Below are 23,335 nucleotides of genomic sequence, written 5' to 3'. Positions count from 1 at the left end.
CACACTTTCAAAGAGCAGCACATGCGCGCATGCTCTGTTGTTCAATCTTCTCCTCTGACGCAACCGGAAACCGGAAGTTGCAGGAGAGAGAACATTGATCAACTCCAGCAGCTGCGCGTGCTCAGCTTTTTGAGATCGTGCGGCTGGGTGAGGGAGAAGGCTGGCAGGCTCTGCATGTGAGGTGAGGTGGAGGGAGGGAAATGTAGGGCTGCAGAACGAATTATTTTGTTTTACAGGTATTCTTATGGGACAACAGGGCTGCAGAACGAATTATTTTGTTTTACAGGTATTCTTATGGGAAAACGCGTTTCACACAACGAACGTTTCACATAACAAACTTGCTCCTGGAACGGATTAAGTTCGTTGTGTGAGGCACCACTGTATTGATAATGCTGGGTTCTGCTCTTTTGAGTTTGTGGCTCTTACCCAAAAATTAGTGCATGAGCCTTTTTAATCACCTGAAGGCAATAAGGACTTGCATGCTATTCCTGCATTAACCACGCAGCAATGTAGATAAACTGATTAAGAACATAAGAATTGCCGCTGCTGGGTCAGACCAGTGGTCCATCGTGCCCGGCAGTCCGCTCTTAGCTCAAAGACCAGTGCCTTAAGCATGCCATGCATGGAGTATTGAGATTAAGCATCAAATTAATGCGTCTCAATGGTCACGAATTTGGTCTTGGAGGATGAGATGTACAGTGTCTGCATCTATGAGACAAGCTTGTTTTTTTCTTCTTCATAGAGCTTTTTGGACCCCTGTTCGTTTGCAAAAATTAGATAGCTCTAAGTCTAATAGATGCTGGCACTGTGATCATCTTTTATTCTATTGTCCATTTATATTATTATTTTGGAAATCAATTTGACCTCAAATAAATAGGATGTTGGAAAATCCAGTGGCCTTGACATATGATACTATTTTATTTGGCACAATAATGAGAGCAAAGAGTCAGATTACTTCAAATGACAATAAGCTTTTATTTATTTTGACTGGAGTTGCCATCCAACAGATTACATTCAATTGGAAAAATCATAGCAGATTAAATTATAGCTTCTGGTGAAATTCAGTTTGTCATATATATAAAATGGAAAGAACAATAGCAACACAGAGAGGATATTTTGGTAAATTTCAGAAGGTATGGGTACCATTAACAGATTTTTGTAATAAGTAATGAACATTTTCCCAAAGATAAAATAATTGGAGTGATGGGATGGGGATGGGTGGGTAATATTTTAGAAAATAGTTTGATGTATAAAATATATGAATATAATTGGAGTGTTAGGGATGGACATATATAAGGATTAGGGAGGGAGGGGAGGGATCTCATTTTTGGTATTAAGAGCAGTGTTCTCCCTAGGGCCTTTTAGCTGGGCGGTCCGCCCAGCTAATTTAGACGAGCACCCAGCTATCATCTGCTGCCGCCGCTGCTGCTGAACATTTAAAAAAAAACAAAAAAACCTGGCTTGGAGATTTCAGCCCGTAGCGAACTTATGCTCCGGGGCTCTAACGTGTGCGTGCTGGCTTCCCTTCTCTTCCCTCCGAAACCGAAAGTTATGTCTGGGGGGGGGGGGGGGGGGGGGGGGAGGAGAAGAGAAGCCGGCACGCACATGTTGAGAGCCCTGAAGCAAGCATTCGCTACTTGCTAAGGCGGGAGACAGGTTAGTGAAGCATTTGCTCTTCTTGCTGCCGGGTCCTGCCCACTTTCTGTTTCCGCGAAGGCAGGACCCGGCAGCATTTCCCCCAATAGGTCGATTGCGATCTTGGGCCGATCAGCCTTCCTCTCCCCGATGGCAGAATTGACGTCGGGGAGAGGAATGCTGGTCGACCGAAGCAGGGAGAGCTTGGGGCGGCATTGGCTTTCGGGCCTGTTATTGGTGGCGGTTTGGGTCCTGGTCCCCGATGGCAGTGGCTTGGGGGAGGGCAGGGAGAAAGAAAGAAAGAAAAAGGGCAGGCAGGGAGACAAAAGGAAAGAAGAGAAACAGAAAAAAAAGAAAGGGAGGCAGGGAGAAAGAAAGGTCAGGGAGAGAGGAAGGAAAAGTTGGGGGAGGGAATGAGGTCTGGAGGAGAGGAAACATACAGGCTAAAAGAAGGGAAGAAAGATTGGATGCACAGTCAGAAGAAGAAAGTGCAACCAGAGACTCATGAAATCACCAGACAAGGTAGGAAAAATGATTTTATTTTAAATTTAGTGATCAAAATGTGTCTGAATTTATATCTGCTGTCTATATTTTACACTAAGGTCCCCTTTTACTAAACCACAATAGAGGTTTTTAGCGCAGGGAGCCTATGAGCGTCGAGAGCAATGCTGGGCATTCAGCGCAGCTCCCTGCGCTAAAAACTGCTATCGTGGTTTAGTAAAAAGGGAGGGGGATATATTTGTCTATTTTTGTATGGTTGTTACTGAGGTGACAGTGCATAGAGTCATCTGCTTTGACCTCTTTGAAAAACCCTGGAATAGGAATGATAATTAACATTTTCTATGTGTACAGTGTGCTTTGTGTTTTTTTGAAATTTTATTGTTGGTAGATCATTTTGACTTGGTCATTTTAAAAGTAGCTCGCAAGCCCAAAAAGTGTGGGCACCCCTGCTCTAGATAATCGCTCCTTAGTTTTCTCAAGTGGTGCAGTAAGGGGCCAGCACTTTACATCTTATCACCTCATTTTTTCTTTTTTTCTCCTCATGTACAGCACGGTTCTTTATTCTAAGCAGTTCTAGCATTAACAGTACTACGGGTGCCTTATGCTACTTTCACTACCACTTGCAGTCAGGTTCGGCATTTTATCATGGTTTTGGTTTTTTATTTAGTTTTTCACCAGTATTTTCATTTATTTATTAAAGCAGCCTTTTTTAACAGCCCGATGCCCCTCCCCTATCTATGTGCATTCAATCCACTGCCGACACTTTTTTGGCGCCTCTTTCAACAGATCAAATATCATAGCCCCACTGTCGCATGTTCACATTTATTCTGCGTACGAGTTTATCTCATCAGTGCAGAGACCTTTTCATTAAGTCCATTTTACATTACATTAGGGATTTCTATTCCGTCTGTGCCTTGCGGTTCTAGGCGGATTACAATAAAAATGATATCTGGGCATTTCCAGTAGAATTACATTACAGGAGAAGAGTTAATTACAGGTAATAGTGAAGAATTTTACTCTCCCTTTTTTACTTTCCCGAGTGCTGTGGTTTTATTCTTTGGTGTTTTTTTTTTTTTTTTTTTTTTTTTTTTAATTTTATTTATTGAATTTTTCAATTTTTACAATGTTTGAAATTCAAGTGATATAATTAATTACTATATATCATTGTATCTATCATTAATACAACTTAATTTATAAATAGTATATATTATATATAATCAAAAGTTATACATCCCTCCCCTTTTTCCAATTAATGATTCTAAAAATTATACATGTCCCTCCCCTTTTCTATATAAGTATTATAATTGTGCTAAGAAATCTAATCATTAGAATAATTAGTCAATGGTTGCCAAATTTTATTGAAATTATGAATGTTCCCGTGTTGTAATGCTATTACTTTTTCCATTTTGTATATATGACAGACAGAGTTCCACCAGAACGTATAATTTAATTTGGTATAGTCTTTCCAATTCTGAGTTATTTGTTGCATGGCGACTCCTGTCAATATTAATAGTAGTTTATTATTGTTTACTGAGATCGGACTCTGAGTTCTCATTGCAGTTCCAAATAATACAGTGTCATATGAGAGTCCTACATGATTTTCTAGTAATTTGTTAATTTGGGGCCAAATCATATTCCAAAAGGCATTTACACAGGGACAAAAAAAAATTAGATGATCTAACGTCCCTATTTCTATTTTACAATGCCAGCATCTATTGGATCTAGTATTATCTATCTTTTGCAAGCGCGTAGGGGTCCATAACACTCTATGTAATAAAAACATCCATGTTTGACTCATAGATGCTGACTTTGTAGATCTTAATCTCCAGGACCAAAATCGTGGCCATTGAGACGCAGAAATTGTCTGTCCAATCTCAATACTCCAAATATCCCTAAGACCAGTTTTCTTTTTTTTATTTAAAAATCCATATATCAATTTGTTCCATTTTGCGGCTTGGTGACCCAAGAAATCCGCCTGGAAACATAAAACCTGCAGACTATATTGAGTATTAAGATTTTTCCATTCAGGGAACCCTACCTGAATGGCCTGCTTCAATTGCATCCATTTAAAATATTGTGATTTATTTAAGCCAAATTTATTTTGCAATTGTGAAAAACTAAGCAGTGAACCTTCTGAAATGACATCATTTAATGTTCGTATACCTGCACTTATCCATTGTTTCCAGACGATCTTAAATCCGCCAATTTTGATCCTGGAGTTTACCCAAATAGATTGATTTAGTGATTTACAAATTGGATCTGGTGATAGGTTATTTATATATCTTAATGTTTTCCAAGTGTCTAATAATATTCTGTTTTCTTTGTATCTTCTGGGCATTGTTATACTAATTAAATGATCTAAATGTAATGGGAACAGGAGCCGCCATTCTAAATATAGCCAATCTGGTACATTCTCCATGAGATCTGGGAGGATCCAATACATACCCTGTCTTAGAATATAGGCTTGATGGTACCTATAAAAATTTGGAAAATTTACCCCTCCCTCCATAATTGGTCTTTGTAAAGATACTAAAGCAATTCTGGGTCTTTTCCCAAACCAAACAAATTTTGTAATAATATTGTTTAATTTTTTATAAAAGGACCCCTGAAAAAATATTGGTATCATACTCATTTGATAACAAACTACAGGCAATATCATCATTTTAATTGTTTGAATTCTTCCCCACCATGAAAGATGTAAAGGATTCCATTGTTCACACATTTCTGTAATTTTTTTCAATAAAAGTTTTTCATTTTCTTTGACTGTATCATCAATTGTATTTTTGATCATAATTCCTAAATATTTTAATCCTTCCTCTTTCCAAATAAATGAATATGAATCAAATAATCCTTTGGTGCAGTGAACATTAATTGGAAGAATTTCTGATTTACTCCAATTAATTTTATATCCAGAGAATTTTCCAAATTCCTCTAGAAGATTAAGTAAATTTGGAATAGTAATCCCCGGTTCTCTCAAATATAATAAGATATCATCTGCATATGCAGAAAGTTTATATTCCCAGTAAGAAAATGGGATTCCCCTTATCTCCTTAGTTTGATTAATTGCAATTAACAAGGGTTCTAGAACAATATCAAAAAGTAAGGGAGACAAAGGACATCCTTGTCTAACTCCCCTTTGCAAATTAAATTTATCTGATAAATTGTTATTTATATATAATCTTGCACCAGGAGAGCTATACAATGTCTGAATCATTTTAATAAAACCGGGTCCTATTCCAAACCATTCTAGAGATTGATACATAAATTTCCATTCTACTCTATCAAATGCTTTTTCTGCATCCAAAGATAGCATAAAAGTTGGATCATTCATATTTTTTGCTAAATTTAAAGAGTGAAATGCTAATTTGGTGTTATGTGATGAGTGTCTTTTAGCAATAAATCCTGTTTGATGTACATCAATAATGAAAGGAAGAGCTTTTGCCAATCTTATTGCTAGTACTTTAGAAATTAATTTACCATCTACATTTAATAAGGAAATAGGCCTGTAATTTGAAACCAAGGTAGGATCTTTGTTTGGTTTTGGTAAGACAATAATTAATGAATCAGCCATAGTACCTGATATATTTCCATTATTCATTTGATATTGATACAATTTTAATAGATATGGTAAAATAATGTTTTGAAATGATTTATAAAATTCAACCGTATAACCATCACCACCCGGAGCGGATCCAACTCTAAGAGACTTCAATGCTGATTCTATTTCTTTTAAAGATATAGGTTCTTCTAAACTTCTTTTTATATGATCTGGAACATTTGGTCCAATAAATGAATTTAAAAATTTTTGTCCATCTTGTTCTTTATTTTCATAAGATTCAGAAGAATATAAATCTTTATAAAAATCAAGAAATTGTCTTAAAATGTCTTTATTGTTAGTGTGTGTATTACCTTGTATATCTTTAATTGCAATAATCTTGGATTTTCTTTTTTTTGCTTTAAGGAAATTTGCCAATAATTTTCCAGCTTTATTTGAATTTCCGTAAAATTGAACTTGTCTATTAAATAAATCTTTTCTCACAAATTGAGAAGAAATCTCATTATATTTAACTTTTAATTTTAATAAATCTTGTAATGTTTTATTTTCCCATTTTTCAATTAATTTATTTTCTAATAATTTAATTTGTTTTCCTAATTCAAGAAATTGTTTTTTATGTTGTTTATTAATATATGCTGAGTATGAAATAATATTCCCTCTCATTGTTGCTTTAAAAGCGTCCCATAAAATCTCAGCATTAATATTATCTGAATCATTAATTTGAAAAAATTCTTGTATTTTTAATTTAAATTCTTCGAGAAAATTTGAATCCGCTAAAAAAGTATTATTAAATCTCCAAATTGAATTTAAATGTTCAATATCATAATTTTGAAGATTAATCCACACACCAGCATGATCCGAAATTATAATAGGATCTATAACTGCTTTTATCACACGCTGCGCTAGGTTATTAGAAACAAATATATAATCAATTCGTGAAAAGGATTTGTGGACCTGAGAACAAAAAGAAAATTCCTGATCATTAAAATGAAGAATACGCCATATATCTACTAAATCACAAGATTGAATCAAATTATCTAAGCCTAATGATTTCATAATTCTACTTGGTTTTTTATCCAAAATTGGATCCATTACAGCATTGAAATCTCCTGCTACTATTAAATTAGATGTAGCCAGTGGTAAAAGTATTCTTTGGTTTTAATAGAAGCTCATTTGAACAATAATTTAGATCTTTCCCAGGAGTGTGTGGCGCAGTGGTTGGATCTACAGCCTCAGCACCCTGGGGTTGTGGGTTCAAACCCCGCGCTGCTCCTTGTGACCCTGGGCAAGTCACTTAATCCTCCATAGCCCCAGGTACATTAGATAGATTGTGAGCCCACCGGGACAGAGAGGGAAAATACTTGAGTACCTGATTGTAAAAAACCGCTTAGATAACCTTGATAGGCGGTATATAAAAATCCTAATAATAATAATAATAATAATAATCTGCCCGATCTTTTCTGGTTTCCTTTCTATAGTCTGCTTTTCGTCTGGAGTCTTTTGAGTTTAGAATTACATTTTATGACATATTTTTGTGGTTATAATTGTATGACATGTCTAAATCGGTCAAGTTATCCATTCTTTTTAATATTTTTTGTCCCCTCATATAGTGGCAGACCACCCCGGGTGCCAGCCTTAGGGGGGTACACAGCCGGCTGGATCCAGAACCTTCCAAGCTGCTCTAAATGGCACCTGCACCTCAGCGCGGCTGCCGTACTTATTCCGAAGCAGAGTCGGCAGCCACACTGAAGTGCAGGAAGGTCCTGCGATGACTGCATTTGCTGCCTCTGCCTCCGGAAGACGTAAGTGGCATCGGAAGGGGTGGACTGGCAGCTGCAGTCATTGCGGAACCTTGCCACAACTCCCTGCGTCTGCCGGCCCACCCCCTCCAACATCACTTACATCTTCCAGAGGCAGAGGCAACAGAAGCAGTCATCAAGGGACCTTGCTGGTTTGGAGGGAGAGAGGAGCATAGAAGGGTGTTAGAGGGAGGAAAAGGGGGTCAGGGTGGTATAGAAGGTGGTGGAGGGAGAGAAAGGGGGCAGATGCTGATGGAATTGGTGTGCAGGGAAAGGAGAGAGAGACATAAGGGGGAAGGATACTGGATGGAATTGGGTTGGAGGGAAAGAAATGGGGCAGATGCTGATGGAAGTGGGGGGAAGGGAGAGGAGAGAGTGAAATGCCAGACCATGGGCGTGTGGGAGAGGGAAGGGAAGAACAGGAGAGAGATGTCAGACCATTGGAGGAGGGAAGGGAGGAAGATGGATGCCAGAATAATAGGGGTGAAGGGAGAGATGGAAGGGGAATACAAGGAGAGAAAATGCCATATAGAAGGGGCAGAGAGAGGGTAGACAGTGGATGAAAGGAAGAGACTGACAAGACTATAGGAAAGCAGAAACCAGACAAGACTATAGGAAAGCAGAAACCAGAGAAGACAATGGAAAAAAATTATATTTATTTTTTTGCTTTAGGGGAGATGCATCGCTGTTTCTGTGGTGTTGCATTGTATACAGAGTCCAGCTTCTTGGTGGTTCAATTTAACCTTTGTCTATGTTTTTCTATTTTATCCCCCCTTTTACAAAACTGTAGAGTGTTTTTTTAGCACCGGCCATGGTGGTAATTGCTCAGAATTCTATGAGAGTCTGAGATGTTACCACCATGGTTTTGTAAAAGGGAGAAGGGTTAGTTTGTGATTACATATTCCATACTAGGCGAAGGTGTTTTCCGTGTTCTGTGTGTTCGAAAGACATGGTTTTCAGTTAGGATTGACTGTGTAGGATTGATCTGTACTAGACTGGCTTGTTTAGTTTTACAATGGGTGTATGGATGTACTGCTCACTGCAGTATGTAAGATGTTGCCTTTTCCTAGGTACACTCTTGTGTGATGTGTGGATTGTTATAAAAATCATGTTTTTCATACAGATGGGGGGGTGTAAAAAAATGATGGGCCTCAGGTGTCACATATGCTAGGTACACCACTGCCTTCATAGTTTATATCTAATCCACAAGCCTGCTTTTAGGACCTACAGGGTATGTATCCCTTTCACTTCTCATGTTATCTTATCCATTCTTTTGATTATACAACTGCCCAGATAAGCATCAGTCCTTGACGTGATTGGACCTTGAAAACTAAGGGCATCAGTGTTCTCCCCAGAAATTTTCCAGCCATGAAAACTATTTGCTGCATTGTGTGCCACAAAAAACATTTGCTCCGTTTAGTGTGCCGGAGTTAAAAAAGTTTGAGAGACGCTGCTCTATACCATTTGAAAGAGGGCAAATATCTAATTATTCACTTCTAGAATTGGATACTTCTTAAATTTAATAAAAAATTATGGAACAAGTGTCAAACCTTAAAGGCTGCCATGTTGAGCATTGGAAAATAACTAATAATAATTAACTAATACAAATAGTACACATTTAGGGCTCCTTTTACTAAGCTGTGCTAGCGGTTTTACCACGCGCTTAGCTCGCACAGAATTGCCGCACATGCTAGACGCTAATGCCAGCATTGAGCTGGCGTTAGTTCTAGCCGTGTAGCGCGGCAATTCTATTGCAGCTTAATAAAAGGAGCCCTTAATTTTCCCCACCACCAAATTTCCCCGTCCCGCCCCACCCGGCTACTTTTTCATGCCACCTGGCTGGAAAACATTTCTGGGGAGAACACTGAAGAGTTGTAATTAGGAATATTATTAATACAATGAATTCTATATAAAATATGCATTATCAGGGTTGGGGGGGAGGTTTTATTCATTATATTTATGTGATCTCTACAAATGTGGAGATGGTGCGGTAAATAAATCCAAGATTTAGTTTAGTTAGTGATACATGTAAGTTAATCAAGTGATGTTGTATAAGGTCAAATGTGTTTCTATGTTACACTTGTTGTACTATGTAAAAATGAATAAAGAATTAAAAAAAAAGTTTCAAGTTTATTAAAAGACTAGTCTTTAAGCCCGTTACATTAACGGGTGCTAGAATAGATGTGTGTGTCTTTATTTCTTTATTTCTTTTTCTCTCTCTCCTCTTGACCGCTTTCTGTCTCTCTCTTTCCTCGGCTGTCAACCATCACCCCTTGCCTGTTCCACCTGTCCAGCAGTAGGCCTTCTCCCTTCCTTTTACCTCCCCCTGTCCAGCAGCACTCCTTACCTGCTCCCCCTGTCCCTCTTCCCTGCTCCCCCTGTCCAGCTTCTTCCCTGCTCCGCAGTCATTATTCCCTGCTCCCCCTGTCCAGCAGCACTTCTTCCCTGCTCCCCTGTTCCTCTTCCCTGCTCTGTCTGTCCAGCAGCACTCCTTCTTTTCTCCCCCTGACCCTCTTCCCTGCTCCCCCTGCCCAGCAGCACTCCTTACCTGTGTCTCTCTTTCTCCTTAGTGTTTTGTTATTTTTTTAAATCTGTCTCTTTAGCCCCCTGTCCTTCTGTGAGTGTCTGTGTGTCTCTGTCGTTGTGCACTGTTGTTTGTTTTTTTAAATCGATGTTTAGCTCCTGATCCCCTCTGTTTCCATGGCAAGCATGTTCGCGGATGTGAGGGCCATTTTGTGGTGCCGGATCTGGCGGCGCCGTGTAGGTCGGAAGACGGGCCTCAGCGTTTTGTAGGTCCGGGTCTGGCGTCGCCGTGTAGGGCGGAAGCGGGAGGCGGGGCCTCAGCACCGTCCGGGCAGCTCGTGCCGCCGGCCCCCAGTAGCTCGAGGCCGGCGGCGGACATGGCTTGCGTTGCATGGTGGAGGAGGAACATCGGTGACGTAAAACCCGTGCATGCGCACTAAAAAAAACGCGACAGCTCAGGGAACACGATTTTTTTAGTGCGCATGCGCGTCCTACCATTTTATTATATTAGATTTTTTTAAACCGCTTAATCAAGTTTCTAAGCGGTGTACAATATAAAATTTACATAAAAACATATTAAAACTGGGGATACTGGTTAAAATCCAAGTGTCATAATAAAGCACTTATAAGACGTATAGACCTACTTCAGACAATAGGATAATGGGGAAGAACTACAATCATAATGGGAAAATACAGTAGGTTAGGGTAAAAAGTAATAATTTTGATTACATTTTTTGTCCTTAAGAGGACAGTTGTTGTCCAAAAGCATCCTGGATATCCTAACTGAGACTAGCCTTACCTGCGTACGTTCTGGTTCAGCAGGAACTTGTCTAACTTTGTCTTGAATCCCTGGAGGGTGTTTGCCCTATAACAGCCTCCGGAAGAGCGTTCCAGTTTTCCACCACTCTCTGGGTGAAGAAGAATTTCCTTACGTTTCATTAGCGTAGAAATACCCAGAAAAATTTTTTAGCACATGGTTTGTGCACGCACATGCGGAACTTACCACAGAATGCCTCAGCATGTCCCACAGTAAGCCCTTTTAAAGTGTGGTAAGCATGCACTAGTGCTTACTAAAAGGAGTCCTATGGGTTGCAGTACTCCATGTTCTAGTAAATTCTAAAATTGACTACCTCCCTTAGGTCTTCTAACACTGAATAAAACAGATCTGACTTAATGCGAAATAAATTTCACAGTTGTATGAACTTGTTTATCCAGGGTGAAAGCAGAAGGAATTCTAGTTGAAGTTGGAATTGTTACATTACAGAAAAATAATCTTAAATGTAGGACACATTGCTGGACTCTAGTTAGGCATCACTACCCAAGAAAAGATTTTGGACTTGTCATGTGCAAAATGTTAATGTATTTAGCCCAGCATGCCATGGATTCCGAATGTTAGGGATTATCTGAAAAAGAGTTGACCTTGAAAGAACCACCACAACATTGACATTCTTATCCAAATTCATATACTGTCAGGGTGGGTTCAAAACCCAGACTAGGAGATGTTCAAGATGCTTTTGTCTTCCAGGTACTGGATTAGCTGAATTTAGAGTTTTTCAAGTATCTGTGGTAATAAGTGTAAAGGAGAAGACAGCACTGCTTCATCTGACCATTTCATTTTGTTTGTTCAGGAATTGTACAAGATAGGCGGATGGACCTGGAGAAGTCTGGCCTTTGCCGTGTTGCAGAGAAGGGCCCTGGTGTTCGGTCTCACATTTCCAAAGAGTCTTCCATGGATCGCAATCCTTACTTTGATAAGGTTAGTTGACACTTGCAGTCTATGGCATTCTGGTTAGTGATTTAATGTGTATTTTTATCACTTTTTAAAAATTTATGTAAAGATTTAGCAGGATTAGGTGCTTATCCCAGTTCAAATCCTGTTGCTGTTAAGTCACTTAACCTTTCAGGGACAAGAAAATTAGACTCTAGAGCACCTGAACGTTTGTCATCTTGAGCTACTGCTTAAAAAGGTGTGAACTAAATCCAATAAAGTAGCTCATTCTTTATAGTCTGCAGACCGGCACAGAGACTGATGGGTAATAGCTCACCATAACCAGCAGGTGGAGACTGAGACACAATCTTTTAGCTGTAGTATAAGTGGGCTGTGCAGTTCCAAGTACAACCAGTCTGCTCTCTCCACCAGATGGAAGTGGTAAGCCTGTGCAGTCTTCCCTGGTTTAGTGTAGGTCTGTTGGATGTTGTTTAAATTAGCCTTCTTGTCCCTGTCTGTGGTGCCGGATTGAGCTTGGGGGACCCTTTCGGATGTCCATCCGACATCGGGGGATGCCACACTCGACAGGTTGAGTCCCTTCCCCCATCTCCCCAACAATATTTTTTTCTATAGAGGTGCCTCAGCTGTAAGCCTTACCACCGATACTGGCAAGGCATATATCTTTTTTTTTTGTTTTAAGTTTTTTATTGATTTTTTCACATATCAACAAGTGTTATAAATTTTCCATACATTTATCTTAACAATACACTTGATATCTCTATAATGTATTTTATATAAACCATATTTTATATTATTTTTCTTATGAATTTATATAACATATATATTGTAATGATTTTATCAATTATTATTTAATTATGAACCCTTTTCCCTCCCTTTATCACATTAATTTCTCATAAGACTATCATTCATTCATTATGATATATTTTTTATAATGTATAATAAAGAGAATAAATTCTTTACCCCTTCCCTCCCTCCCTTCTTTAACCATTATCTTATTATGGGAAAAAATTAAAATCAGTCATTGCAAAAATCTATTAATGGTCCCCAAATCATCTTGAACTTATCCATATATCCTTTTTGTGTTGCAAATGTACGCTCCATCTTATATATATGGCAAACTGAGTTCCACCAAAAATTATAGTTCAATCTGTCATAATTTTTCCAATTATGTGTAATTTGCTGTACTGCTACTCCAGTTAATATAAATAAAAGTTTATTGTTATTTGATGAAATTTGACTTCGAGCTCTCATTGCAGTACCAAACAAAATCGTATCATATGTCAAGGCTACCAGATTTTCTAACATCCTATTAATTTGAGGCCAAATTGATTTCCAAAATATTAATATGAATGGACAATAGAATAAAAGATGATCTAATGTCCCTGCTTCAAGATGACAATGCCAGCATCTATTAGACTTAGAGCTATCTATTCTATGTAAACGTGTAGGGGTCCATAAAGCTCTATGTAAAATAAAAAACCAAGTTTGTCTCAAAGAGGCTGACAATGTGCATTTTAACCTCCAAGACCAAAGTCGTGGCCATTGAGATGCATTAATCTGATGCTTAATCTCAATGCTCCAAATATCTCTAAGACCATTTTTTTTCTTTTTATGTACGAATCCAGATATTAATTTATACCACATTGCGGCCTGGTGACCCATGGAATCTATCTGAAAACATAAGAATTCCATACTATGATAGTTATTAAGATTTTTCCATTCAGGGAACCCTACCTGAATGGCCTGCTTCAATTGCATCCATCTGAAATATTGTGATTTATTCAAACCGAATTTATTTTGCAATTGTGAAAATTCAAGCAGTTTACCTTTATTTATTACCGTATTTTCGCGGATATAACGCGCGCGTTATACGTGATTTTACGTACCGCGCATACCCCTCGCGCGTTATATGCCTGAGCGCGGTATACAAAAGTTTTTAAACATAGTTCCCACCCCGCCCGACGCCCGATTCACCCCCCCAGCAGGACCGCTCGCACCCCCACCCCGAACGACCGCTCGCACACGCTCCCACCCGCACCCGCATCCACGATCGGAGCAAGAGGGAGCCCAAGCCCTCTTGCCCGGCCGACTCCCCGACGTCCGATACATCCCCCCCCCCCCCGGCAGGACCACTCGCACCCTCACCCCGAAGGACCGCCGACTCCCCAACAATATCGGGCCAGGAGGGAGCCCAAACCCTCCTGGCCACGGCGACCCCCTAACCCCACCCCGCACTACATTACGGGCAGGAGGGATCCCAGGCCCTCCTGCCCTCGACGCAAACCCCCTCCCCCCAACGACCGCCCCCCCCCAAGAACCTCCGCCCGTCCCCCAGCCGACCCGCGACCCCCCTGGCCGACCCCCACGACACCCCCACCCGCCTTCCCCGTACTTTGTGTAGTTGGGCCAGAAGGGAGCCCAAACCCTCCTGGCCACGGCGACCCCCTAACCCCACCCCGCACTACATTACGGGCAGGAGGGATCCCAGGCCCTCCTGCCCTCGACGCAAACCCCCCTCCCTCCAACGACCGCCCCCCCCCAAGAACCTCCGACCGACCCGCGACCCCCCTGGCCGACCCCCCCACCCCCCTTCCCCGTACCTTTGGAAGTTGGCCGGACAGACGGGAGCCAAACCCGCCTGTCCGGCAGGCAGCCAACGAAGGAATGAGGCCGGATTGGCCCATCCCGTCCTAAAGCTCCGCCTACTGGTGGGGCCTAAGGCGCGTGGGCCAATCAGAATAGGCCCTGGAGCCTTAGGTCCCACCTGGGGGCGCGGCCTGAGGCACATGGGCCAAACCCGACCATGTGTCTCAGGCCGCGCCCCCAGGTGGGACCTAAGGCTCCAGGGCCTATTCTGATTGGCCCACGCGCCTTAGGCCCCACCAGTAGGCGGAGCTTTAGGACGGATGGGCCAATCCGGCCTCATTCCTTCGTTGGCTGCCTGCCGGACAGGCGGGTTTGGCTCCCGTCTGTCCGGCCAACTTCCAAAGGTACGGGGAAGGGGGGTGGGGGGGTCGGCCAGGGGGGTCGCGGGTCGGTCGGAGGTTCTTGGGGGGGGGCGGTCGTTGGAGGGAGGGGGGTTTGCGTCGAGGGCAGGAGGGCCTGGGATCCCTCCTGCCTCTCGTCTGTCCCAACTACACAAAGTACGGGGAAGGCGGGTGGGGGTGTCGTGGGGGTCGGCCAGGGGGGTCGCGGGTCGGCTGGGGGACGGGCGGAGGTTCTTGGGGGGGGGCGGTCGTTGGGGGGAGGGGGTTTGCGTCGAGGGCAGGAGGGCCTGGGATCCCTCCTGCCCGTAATGTAGTGCGGGGTGGGGTTAGGGGGTCGCCGTGGCCAGGAGGATTTGGGCTCCCTCCTGGCCCAATATTGTCGGGGAGTCGGCGGTCCTTCGGGGTGGGGGTGCGAGTGGTCCTGCCGAGGGGGGGAGAAGAATCGGACGTCGAGGGGGGGCAACAGGCTTTCAGGATGGGGACAGGACTTCAAGGGGGGACAGGCAGACCTTCAAGGGGGGACAGGACTTCAAGGGGGACAGGCACGGAGAGGCGGGGCAGTGCACCGAAAGTCAGGGCGGGTGAACGGTGAGTCGGGGCAACCAGAGGAGAGTCGGGGCAGTGCACCGAAAGTCAGGGTGAGTCGGGGCAACCAGATGAGAGTCGGGGAGAGCGAAAGGAGAGTCGGGGTGGCCAGAGGAGAGTCGGGCAGCATGCGCGTTATATGCCTGAGCGCGGTATAGAAAAGTTTTTGTACATATCATCGTGATTTCTGCGCGCTATACCCCTGTGCGCGTTTTACAATGGTGCGCGTTATATCCGCGAAAATACGGTACATCTTCTAAAATCCGAATTCCAGCAATCATCCAATGTTTCCAGATAATTTTAAAACCGCCAACTTTGATCTTTGGATTGAGCCATATTGTTTGAGTCGTTGATTTAGTTATTGGAATAGGAGTTAGATTACTTATATATCTTATAGTTTTCCAAGTATCAACCAATATTTTGTGATCCTTATATAACCTTGGCATTTGAATACTGATAACATGACTCGGACGTAAAGGAAACATTAATCTCCATTCTAACCAGAACCAATCTGGTATATGTTCAATGGGCTCTGGGAGGATCCAATACATACCCTGACGCATAATATAGGCTTGATGGTACCTATAAAAATTTGGAAAATTTACCCCTCCCTCCGCAATTGGTCTTTGTAAAGATACTAGAGCAATTCTGGGGTTTTTTCCAAGCCAAATAAATTTTGTTAACATCTTAACCAATTTTTTGTAAAATGACCCCTGAAAAAAAATTGGTATCATACCCATTTGGTAACAAACTACTGGTAATATCATCATTTTTACAGTTTGTATTCTCCCCCACCAAGATATGCATAAAGGATTTCATTGTTCACACATTTCTGACACTTTTTGTAATAAATTTTTTTCATTAATTTTCATAGTCTCATCCACAGTTTTTGTAATCCAAATTCCTAAGTATTTTAATCCTTCTTCTTTCCAAATAAAAGAAAATGAGTCAAATAAACTTTTTGTACAATGTACATTGATTTTTATTCAGACCAAATTTGTGTTGCAATTGTGAAAAACTAAGCAGCGATCCATTTAAAATAACATCATTCAAGGTACGAATACCCCCAATAATCCATTGCTTCCAAACGATTTGCGCTCCGCCAATTTTGATCTTGGAGTTTACCCAAATGGATTGGTGTAAAGATTAACAATTGGAATAGGTGACAGGTTACTAACATACCTTAATGTTTTCCATGTGTCAACAAATATTTTATTTTCTCTATATCTTCTAGGTATTTTTATACTAAGCAAATGAACCAAATGAAAAGGAAACAGGAACCGCCATTCCAAATATAACCAATCTGGGACATTCTCCATGAGCTCTGGGAGGATCCAATACATACCCTGACGTAGAATATAGGCTTGATGATACCTATAAAAATTTGGAAAATTTACCCCTCCCTCCATAATTGATCTTTGTAAAGATAGTAAAGCAATTCTTGGTCTTTTACCCAACCAAACAAATTTCGTAAGAATACCATTTAACTTTTTATAGAATAACCCCTGAAAAAAAACTGGTATCATACTCATTTGATAGCAAACTACAGGCAATATCATCATTTTAATAGTTTGAACTCTCCCCCACCATGATAAATGCAATGGATTCCATTTTTCACACATCTCTGTAACTTTTTTAAGTAAAAGTTTTTCATTTTCCTTTACTGTATCATCAACATTATTTTTAATTAGTATACCTAAATACTTTAGACCCTCATCCTTCCATACAAAATCAAATGAATCGAATAATCCTTTGACACAGTGAACATTAAGCGGTAAAACTTCAGACTTACTTCAATTAATCTTATATCCTGAAAATTTTCCAAATCTCTCTATCAATTCAAGTATGCTTGGTATGGTGGTCACCGGATTCCTCAAATAAAGTAAAATATCATCTGCATAAGCAGAAAGTTTATATTCTCAGTTTGAATAGGGAATACCCTGTATCCCCTTTGCTTGATTAATAGCAATTAACAAGGGCTCCAGAACAACATCAAAAAGCAATGGAGATGAGGGACAACCCTGTCTAACCCCCCTCCGCAAGTCAAATCTATCTGATAAACTATTATTAATATATAATCTTGCACCAGGGGAACTAAACAGCGTTTGAATCATTTGAATGAACCCAGATCCCACCCCAAACCACTCCAATGCCTGATACATAAAATTCCATTCTACACTGTCAAAGGTCTTTTCTGCATCTAGAGAGACCATAAACGTCGGATCTTTTACTGTTTTTGTTAAATTTAAAGTATGAAACGCCAACCTAGTGTTATGTGAAGAATGTCTCCTTGCGACAAATCCTTTCTGATGAGTATCTATAATGTATGGGAGAGCTTTTGCCAATCTTAACGCCATTATTTTAGCAAGAATTTTCCCATCTACGTTTATTAATGAAATAGGCCTATAGTTTGATACCAAAGTAGGATCTCTGTTTGGTTTTGGTAAAACAATAACCACCAAATCTGCCATAGTACCTGTAATACAACCATTAGTTAGTTGATACTTATACAAATTTAACAGATATGGTAAAAGAGTATTTTGAAATGATTTATAAAATTCCACTGTAAGCCCATCACCGCCTGGAGTGGATCCAACTCTAAGAGATTTCAATGCTTCTTCTAACTCTTTTAGAGATATAGGTTCTTCTAAACTTCCTTTTATATGTTCAGGAATTTTTGGACCATCAAGTAAATTTAAAAAATTTAAACCATCTTGTTCTTTATTTCTATAGTTTTCTGAAGAATATAGATCCTTATAGAAAGCAAGAAACTGTTTTAAAATATGCTCATTTTTAGTGTATGAATCCCCTTTATTATCCTTTATTATAACAATTTTTGTCCTCCTTTTTTTTGCCTTAAGATAATTTGCTAATAATTTTCCAGCCTTATTTGAATGTCCATAGTACTGAGCTTGCTGATAAAACAAATCCTCTCTAACAAGCTTAGAAGATACCGTATTTTCACGCAGATAACGCGCACCCGTGTAAAATGCGCACACGGGTATAGCGCGCAGAAACCACGATTTTATGTACAAAAACTTTTGTATACCGCGCTCACGGGTATACCGCGCATGCTGCCCGACTGTCCTTTCGCCCGCCTTGACTCTCCTCTGGCCTGAGGCACATGGTCGGGTTGGGCCCATGTGCCTCAGGCCGCGCCCCCAGGTGGGACCTAAGGCTCCAGGGCCTATTCTGATTGGTCCACGCGCCTTAGGCCCCACCAGTAGGCGGAGCATTGGGACGGATGGGCCAATCCGGCCTCATTCCGTCGTTGGCTGCCTGCCGGACAGGCGGGTTTGGCTCCCGTCTGTCCGGCCAACTACCAAAGGTACGGGGAAGGGGGGGTGGGGGTCGGCCAGGGGGGTCGCGGGTCGGCTGGGGGGGCGGTCGGAGGTTCTTGGGGGGGGCGGTCGTTGGAGGGAGGGGGGTTTCCGTCGAGGGCAGGAGGGCCTGGGATCCCTCCTGCCCGTAATGTAGTGCGAGGTGGGGGTAGGGGGTCGCCGTGGCCAGGAGGGTTTGGGCTCCCTCCTGGCCCGATATTGTCGGGGAGTTGGGGAGTCGGCCGGGCAAGAGGGCTTGGGCTCCCTCTTGCTCCGATCGTGGATGCGGGTGCGGGTGGGAGCGCGTGCGAGCGGTCGTTCGGGGTGGGGGTGCGAGCGGTCCTGCTGGGGGGGGTGAATCGGGCGTCGGGCGGGGTGGGAACTATGTAAAAAAAATTTTGTATAACGCGCGAGGGGTATGCACGGTAGGTAAAAACGCGTATAGCGCGCGCGTTATATGCGTGAAAATACGGTAACTCATTGTATTTGGCTTTAGCTTTTAACAAAATTTGTAATGTCTTTTGCTCCCACCTATCCATTAATTTTTTTTTTTAAATTTTAATTTATTTTCCTAAATCATAGAATTGTCTCTTCGCTTGTTTTCTGACATATGCTGAATATGAAATAATATATTCTCTCATGGTTGCTTTAAAAGCATCCCATACCATTTCTATATTAACCTCTCCAGAATCATTAATTTGAAAAAACTCATTCATTTTTGATTTAAACTCATCAATAAATTTTGGATCTGCAATCAAAGCATTATCGAACCTCCAAATTGGCTTTGCCTCCACTTGCTCATCCAATTGTAATTCAATCCAAACACCACCATGATCAGATAAAATTATCGGATCTATGATGGCTTTATTCACTTTGTGAGCTATTTTATTTGAAACAAATATATAATCAATTCTTGAAAACGAATTATGCACTTGCGAACAAAAGGAAAATTCCCGATCATTAAAATGAAGAATACGCCATATATCTGTTAAATCACAAGATTGAACCAAATTATCTAAACCTAATGATTTTAATATTTTACTTGGACTCTTATCCATTATCGGATCCATTACAGCATTGAAATCTCCAGCCACCACTAGATTAGAAGCAGCCAGTGGTAATAGTATTTTTTGTATATTTTTGAAAAACTCCATTTGATTAGAATTTGGAGCATACAAATTAAACAAATCAAGGGTATTATTTCCCATGCTCATTTTGATATGTACCCACCTTCCCAAGGGATCTGCAGCAACCATTTGAAAGTTTGCTGAACATTTCTTATTTATTAATATTGCCACACCTGCCTTCTTCCCATTCGCTAGTGCAAAAAAACACTTGGAAATCCACCCAGCTTCCTAGATTCATTAATCGATAGGTGTGTCTCTTGTATGAAATATATGTCCGAATTCTGTTTCTTAAGGAAATCTAACATTTTCCTTTTCTTAATCACATGATTGAGGCCATTTACATTCAATGAAAAAAACTTAATCATCATTAACATATATATCCATTCTAATAATATCATATTTTATAATTATTATCAAATGATCAGGCACCCATGCATTCATAACTTCCAATATTAAATCCTTTAAATTCTCATTTCTCTTCTTTCCCAAATGTACTCTGAAACAAATATTCAATAATCCCTTAATCCCACACCCCTCCCCTCCCTCCCTCCAAATATTCAATTGCCCTTCATCTTTCTTCCCCAAATTCATCACTAAATAAATTATTAATATTCCCCCAACCCTATCCCTCCCAAACCCTCCCTCCAAATGGATAAATTTGTAACGCACATAGGAAATGCAACCCCACACTCCCCCAGACAACCTTTAAAAATATTTCAACTCATATATTATTAAAAATCTATTCAATTCACATATTATCATACCTATGAATCAATTAATATCTTGACTTCAAATAACCATGCAAAGAAATTCATTTACCTATAATAGCATTCAATTACATTTCATAATTCAATTTTATCCCTATATTTAATATTTTAATAATTATCCCACCATATTTTATTATTAGTAAATTAATGATCTCCATCCATACCCTACAATCTTTAAAAGACATAAACTTTTACTTAAAATATTTAATTTCATATCAAATTCATTTAATTTCATATATCTCTATTTCCCTTCAAGAATATCTGTTCATTTATATCAAATCTACTACTTATTAAAATATTTTTTTATATCAGACCTATAAATCAGTTAATATTTACCTTAAATATCCCTCCAAAGAAATTCATTTACCTTTAATATCATTCAAATTCATTTTCATAACTCCAAGATATCCCCATATTTAATATTTTAATACTTATCACACAATATTTATTATTAGTAAATTGATGATCCATTACTATCATATCTATTACTTATTAAAATATTTTTATATCCCCCTTTGCCAATATACCCTGATATTTCAATTAACTAAACTATATTAGCAGGATCTAAAATGAGTCTTTTAATACAGTCAATCTGTTTCACTTCTTCTTTCTTCTTTCTTGACCAACTTCACATAGACATAGGTTCTGGATTTGTAAGGAAGTTTTTCAAGTTTTCCGGGTCATCAAAATAAAGTGATTTGTTCCCCAAAGAAATTCTCATTCTTGCCGGGTACTATAGCCCGTACTTGTATCCTTTTTCCTTCAGCTGAGCTCTTAATTGAAGAAATTGCTGCCTCACAGCTACAGTGCCTTTTTCAAAGTCTGGCAAAAATATGATCTTAGGTCCCTTATAGTTTAAATTTCTGTCTGCTTTTGCCAGACTCAAGATTTCCATTGCTTGGCTGAACCTTAACAGCTTAAAGATCAGAGGTCTAGGCTTTGAATTTCCAGCTGACCGTTTGAAAGGAATCCTGTGAGCACGTTCGATTTCTAATGGGAACCTTGTATTTAACTGAAGCAACTTTGGAAGTAAATTTTCCAGAAATTGTATCGGATTTTCCCCTTCCAAATTTTCTCCCAAACCAATAATTTTTATATTCTTCCTCCTTCCACGATTTTCATAGTCCACCAGTTTCTTCTGCAGTTCTCTAACCAGTTTATTATCTTCCTTTGTTTGTGCTGAGCCATTTCTACCTGCTCCATTCTGGATTCTAAAACGGTCATTTTCTGGCTTACTGTCTCCAACTGCCTATTCATGTTTAAAACCTCTTCTTTTACCTCACGGATACTTTCCGCATTTTTTTTGAATTTGTTCCAAAATTTTTTTCAGTTCCGCCAGTATTTCTTTCCTCCCATTTTCCTCTTCATCCAGAAGCAGGGCTTTAGATGCGGCAACCATATCCTGTTTGAGGCGCTTTGCCGTGCCAGCATTTGCGAACGCTGAATCGATCTTCCCCTGTCTTGTGCTCGCCATACTTATATACCTCCCGACTCAAGAAAAACTTGAAATTTCTTCACTATTAGGTATATTATTTTAAATTTTGCTGCCTGGGGCACAGAGCACCACAATCACACGTCCATGTATCGCGCGTGCCAAGCCACGCCCCCAATATCATCATTTTAATAGTTTGAACTCTTCCCCCACCAAGACAGATGTAATGGATTCCATTGTTCGCACATTTCTGTTACCTTCTGCAATATAGATTTTTCATTCTCTTTCATTGTGTTTTCCAGCGTGTTTTTTATCCAAATTCCCAAATATTTTAATCCACCTTCCTTCCATACAAAAGAAAATTAATCAAACAAGTCTTTTGTACAATACACTCAGTGGAAGGACTTCAGATTTACTCCAATTTATCTTATACCCTGAAAATTTTCCAAATTTCTCAATCAATTCAAGTAAGCATGGAATGGTTGTTTCTGGATTTCTCAAATGAAGAAAATATCATCTGCATATGCAGAGACTTTGTATTCCCGATCTGAATAAGGAATACCCTGTATCTCCTTTACTTGCTGAATAGCTAATAGCAAGGGTTCCAAAACAATATCAAAAAGCAAAGGAGACAGGGGACAACCTTGTCTAACCCCCCTCCGCAAATTAAAGTGCTTTGAAAAATTATTACTAATATACAGTTTTGCAACAGGGGAGCTATACAATGTTTGAATCATTTGTATAAATCTTGAACCTATTCCAAACCATTCCATAGCTTGATACATGAAGGTCCATTCCACCCGATCAAAGGCTTTCTCTGCATCCAAGGACACAGAAAAAGCCGGATCTTTCACGGCTTTTGTTAAATTTAACATATGAAAAGCCAATCTAGTGTTGTTAGATGAATGTCTCTTTGCAACGAATCCAGTTTGGTGCATATCAATAATAAAGGGAGAGCCAAGTCTTAGCCAAAAGTTTTCCATCTACATTGATTAATGATATAGGCCTGTAATTTGAAACCAATGTGGGGTCTTTGTTTGGCTTTGGCAAAACTATAGTCAATGATTCTGCCATAGTACCTGTAATGCAACCCTTAACTAGTTGAGACTGATATAATTTTGATAAATGAGGTAATAAGGTAATTTGGAATGATTTATAAAATTCTACCATGAAGCCATCACCACCTGGAGCGGATCCAACTCTAAGAGATTTCAACGCTGTTTCTAATTCTTTAAATGATATAGGCTCCTCTAAACTTTTTTTTATATGCTCAGGAATTTTTGGCCCTTCAATTAGATTCAAAAAGTCTAAACCATCTTTTTCTCTATTTTCATAAGGCTCAGAAGAATATAGGTCTTTATAAAAATTTAGAAA

General features: G+C 40.2%; 1 protein-coding gene across 7 annotated transcripts in view; it reads left to right on the top strand.

Moving 5' to 3' along the window:
- The window catches only part of TNRC6A (trinucleotide repeat containing adaptor 6A), a 331,359-nt gene that overhangs the window by 201,287 nt on the left and 106,737 nt on the right, over nucleotides 1–23,335 (top strand). For all 7 annotated transcript variants that reach the window (XM_033914459.1, XM_033914462.1, XM_033914457.1 and 4 more), the window contains one exon: nucleotides 11,643–11,770. In XM_033914459.1, the coding sequence (XP_033770350.1) occupies nucleotides 11,643–11,770 (128 nt within the window). The remainder of the gene's footprint in view (nucleotides 1–11,642; nucleotides 11,771–23,335) is intronic.

Source organism: Geotrypetes seraphini, chromosome 11, assembly GCF_902459505.1.
Source record: "Geotrypetes seraphini chromosome 11, aGeoSer1.1, whole genome shotgun sequence".
NCBI lineage: Eukaryota > Metazoa > Chordata > Amphibia > Gymnophiona > Dermophiidae > Geotrypetes > Geotrypetes seraphini.
This window is presented reverse-complemented; position numbering and strand designations above follow the sequence as displayed.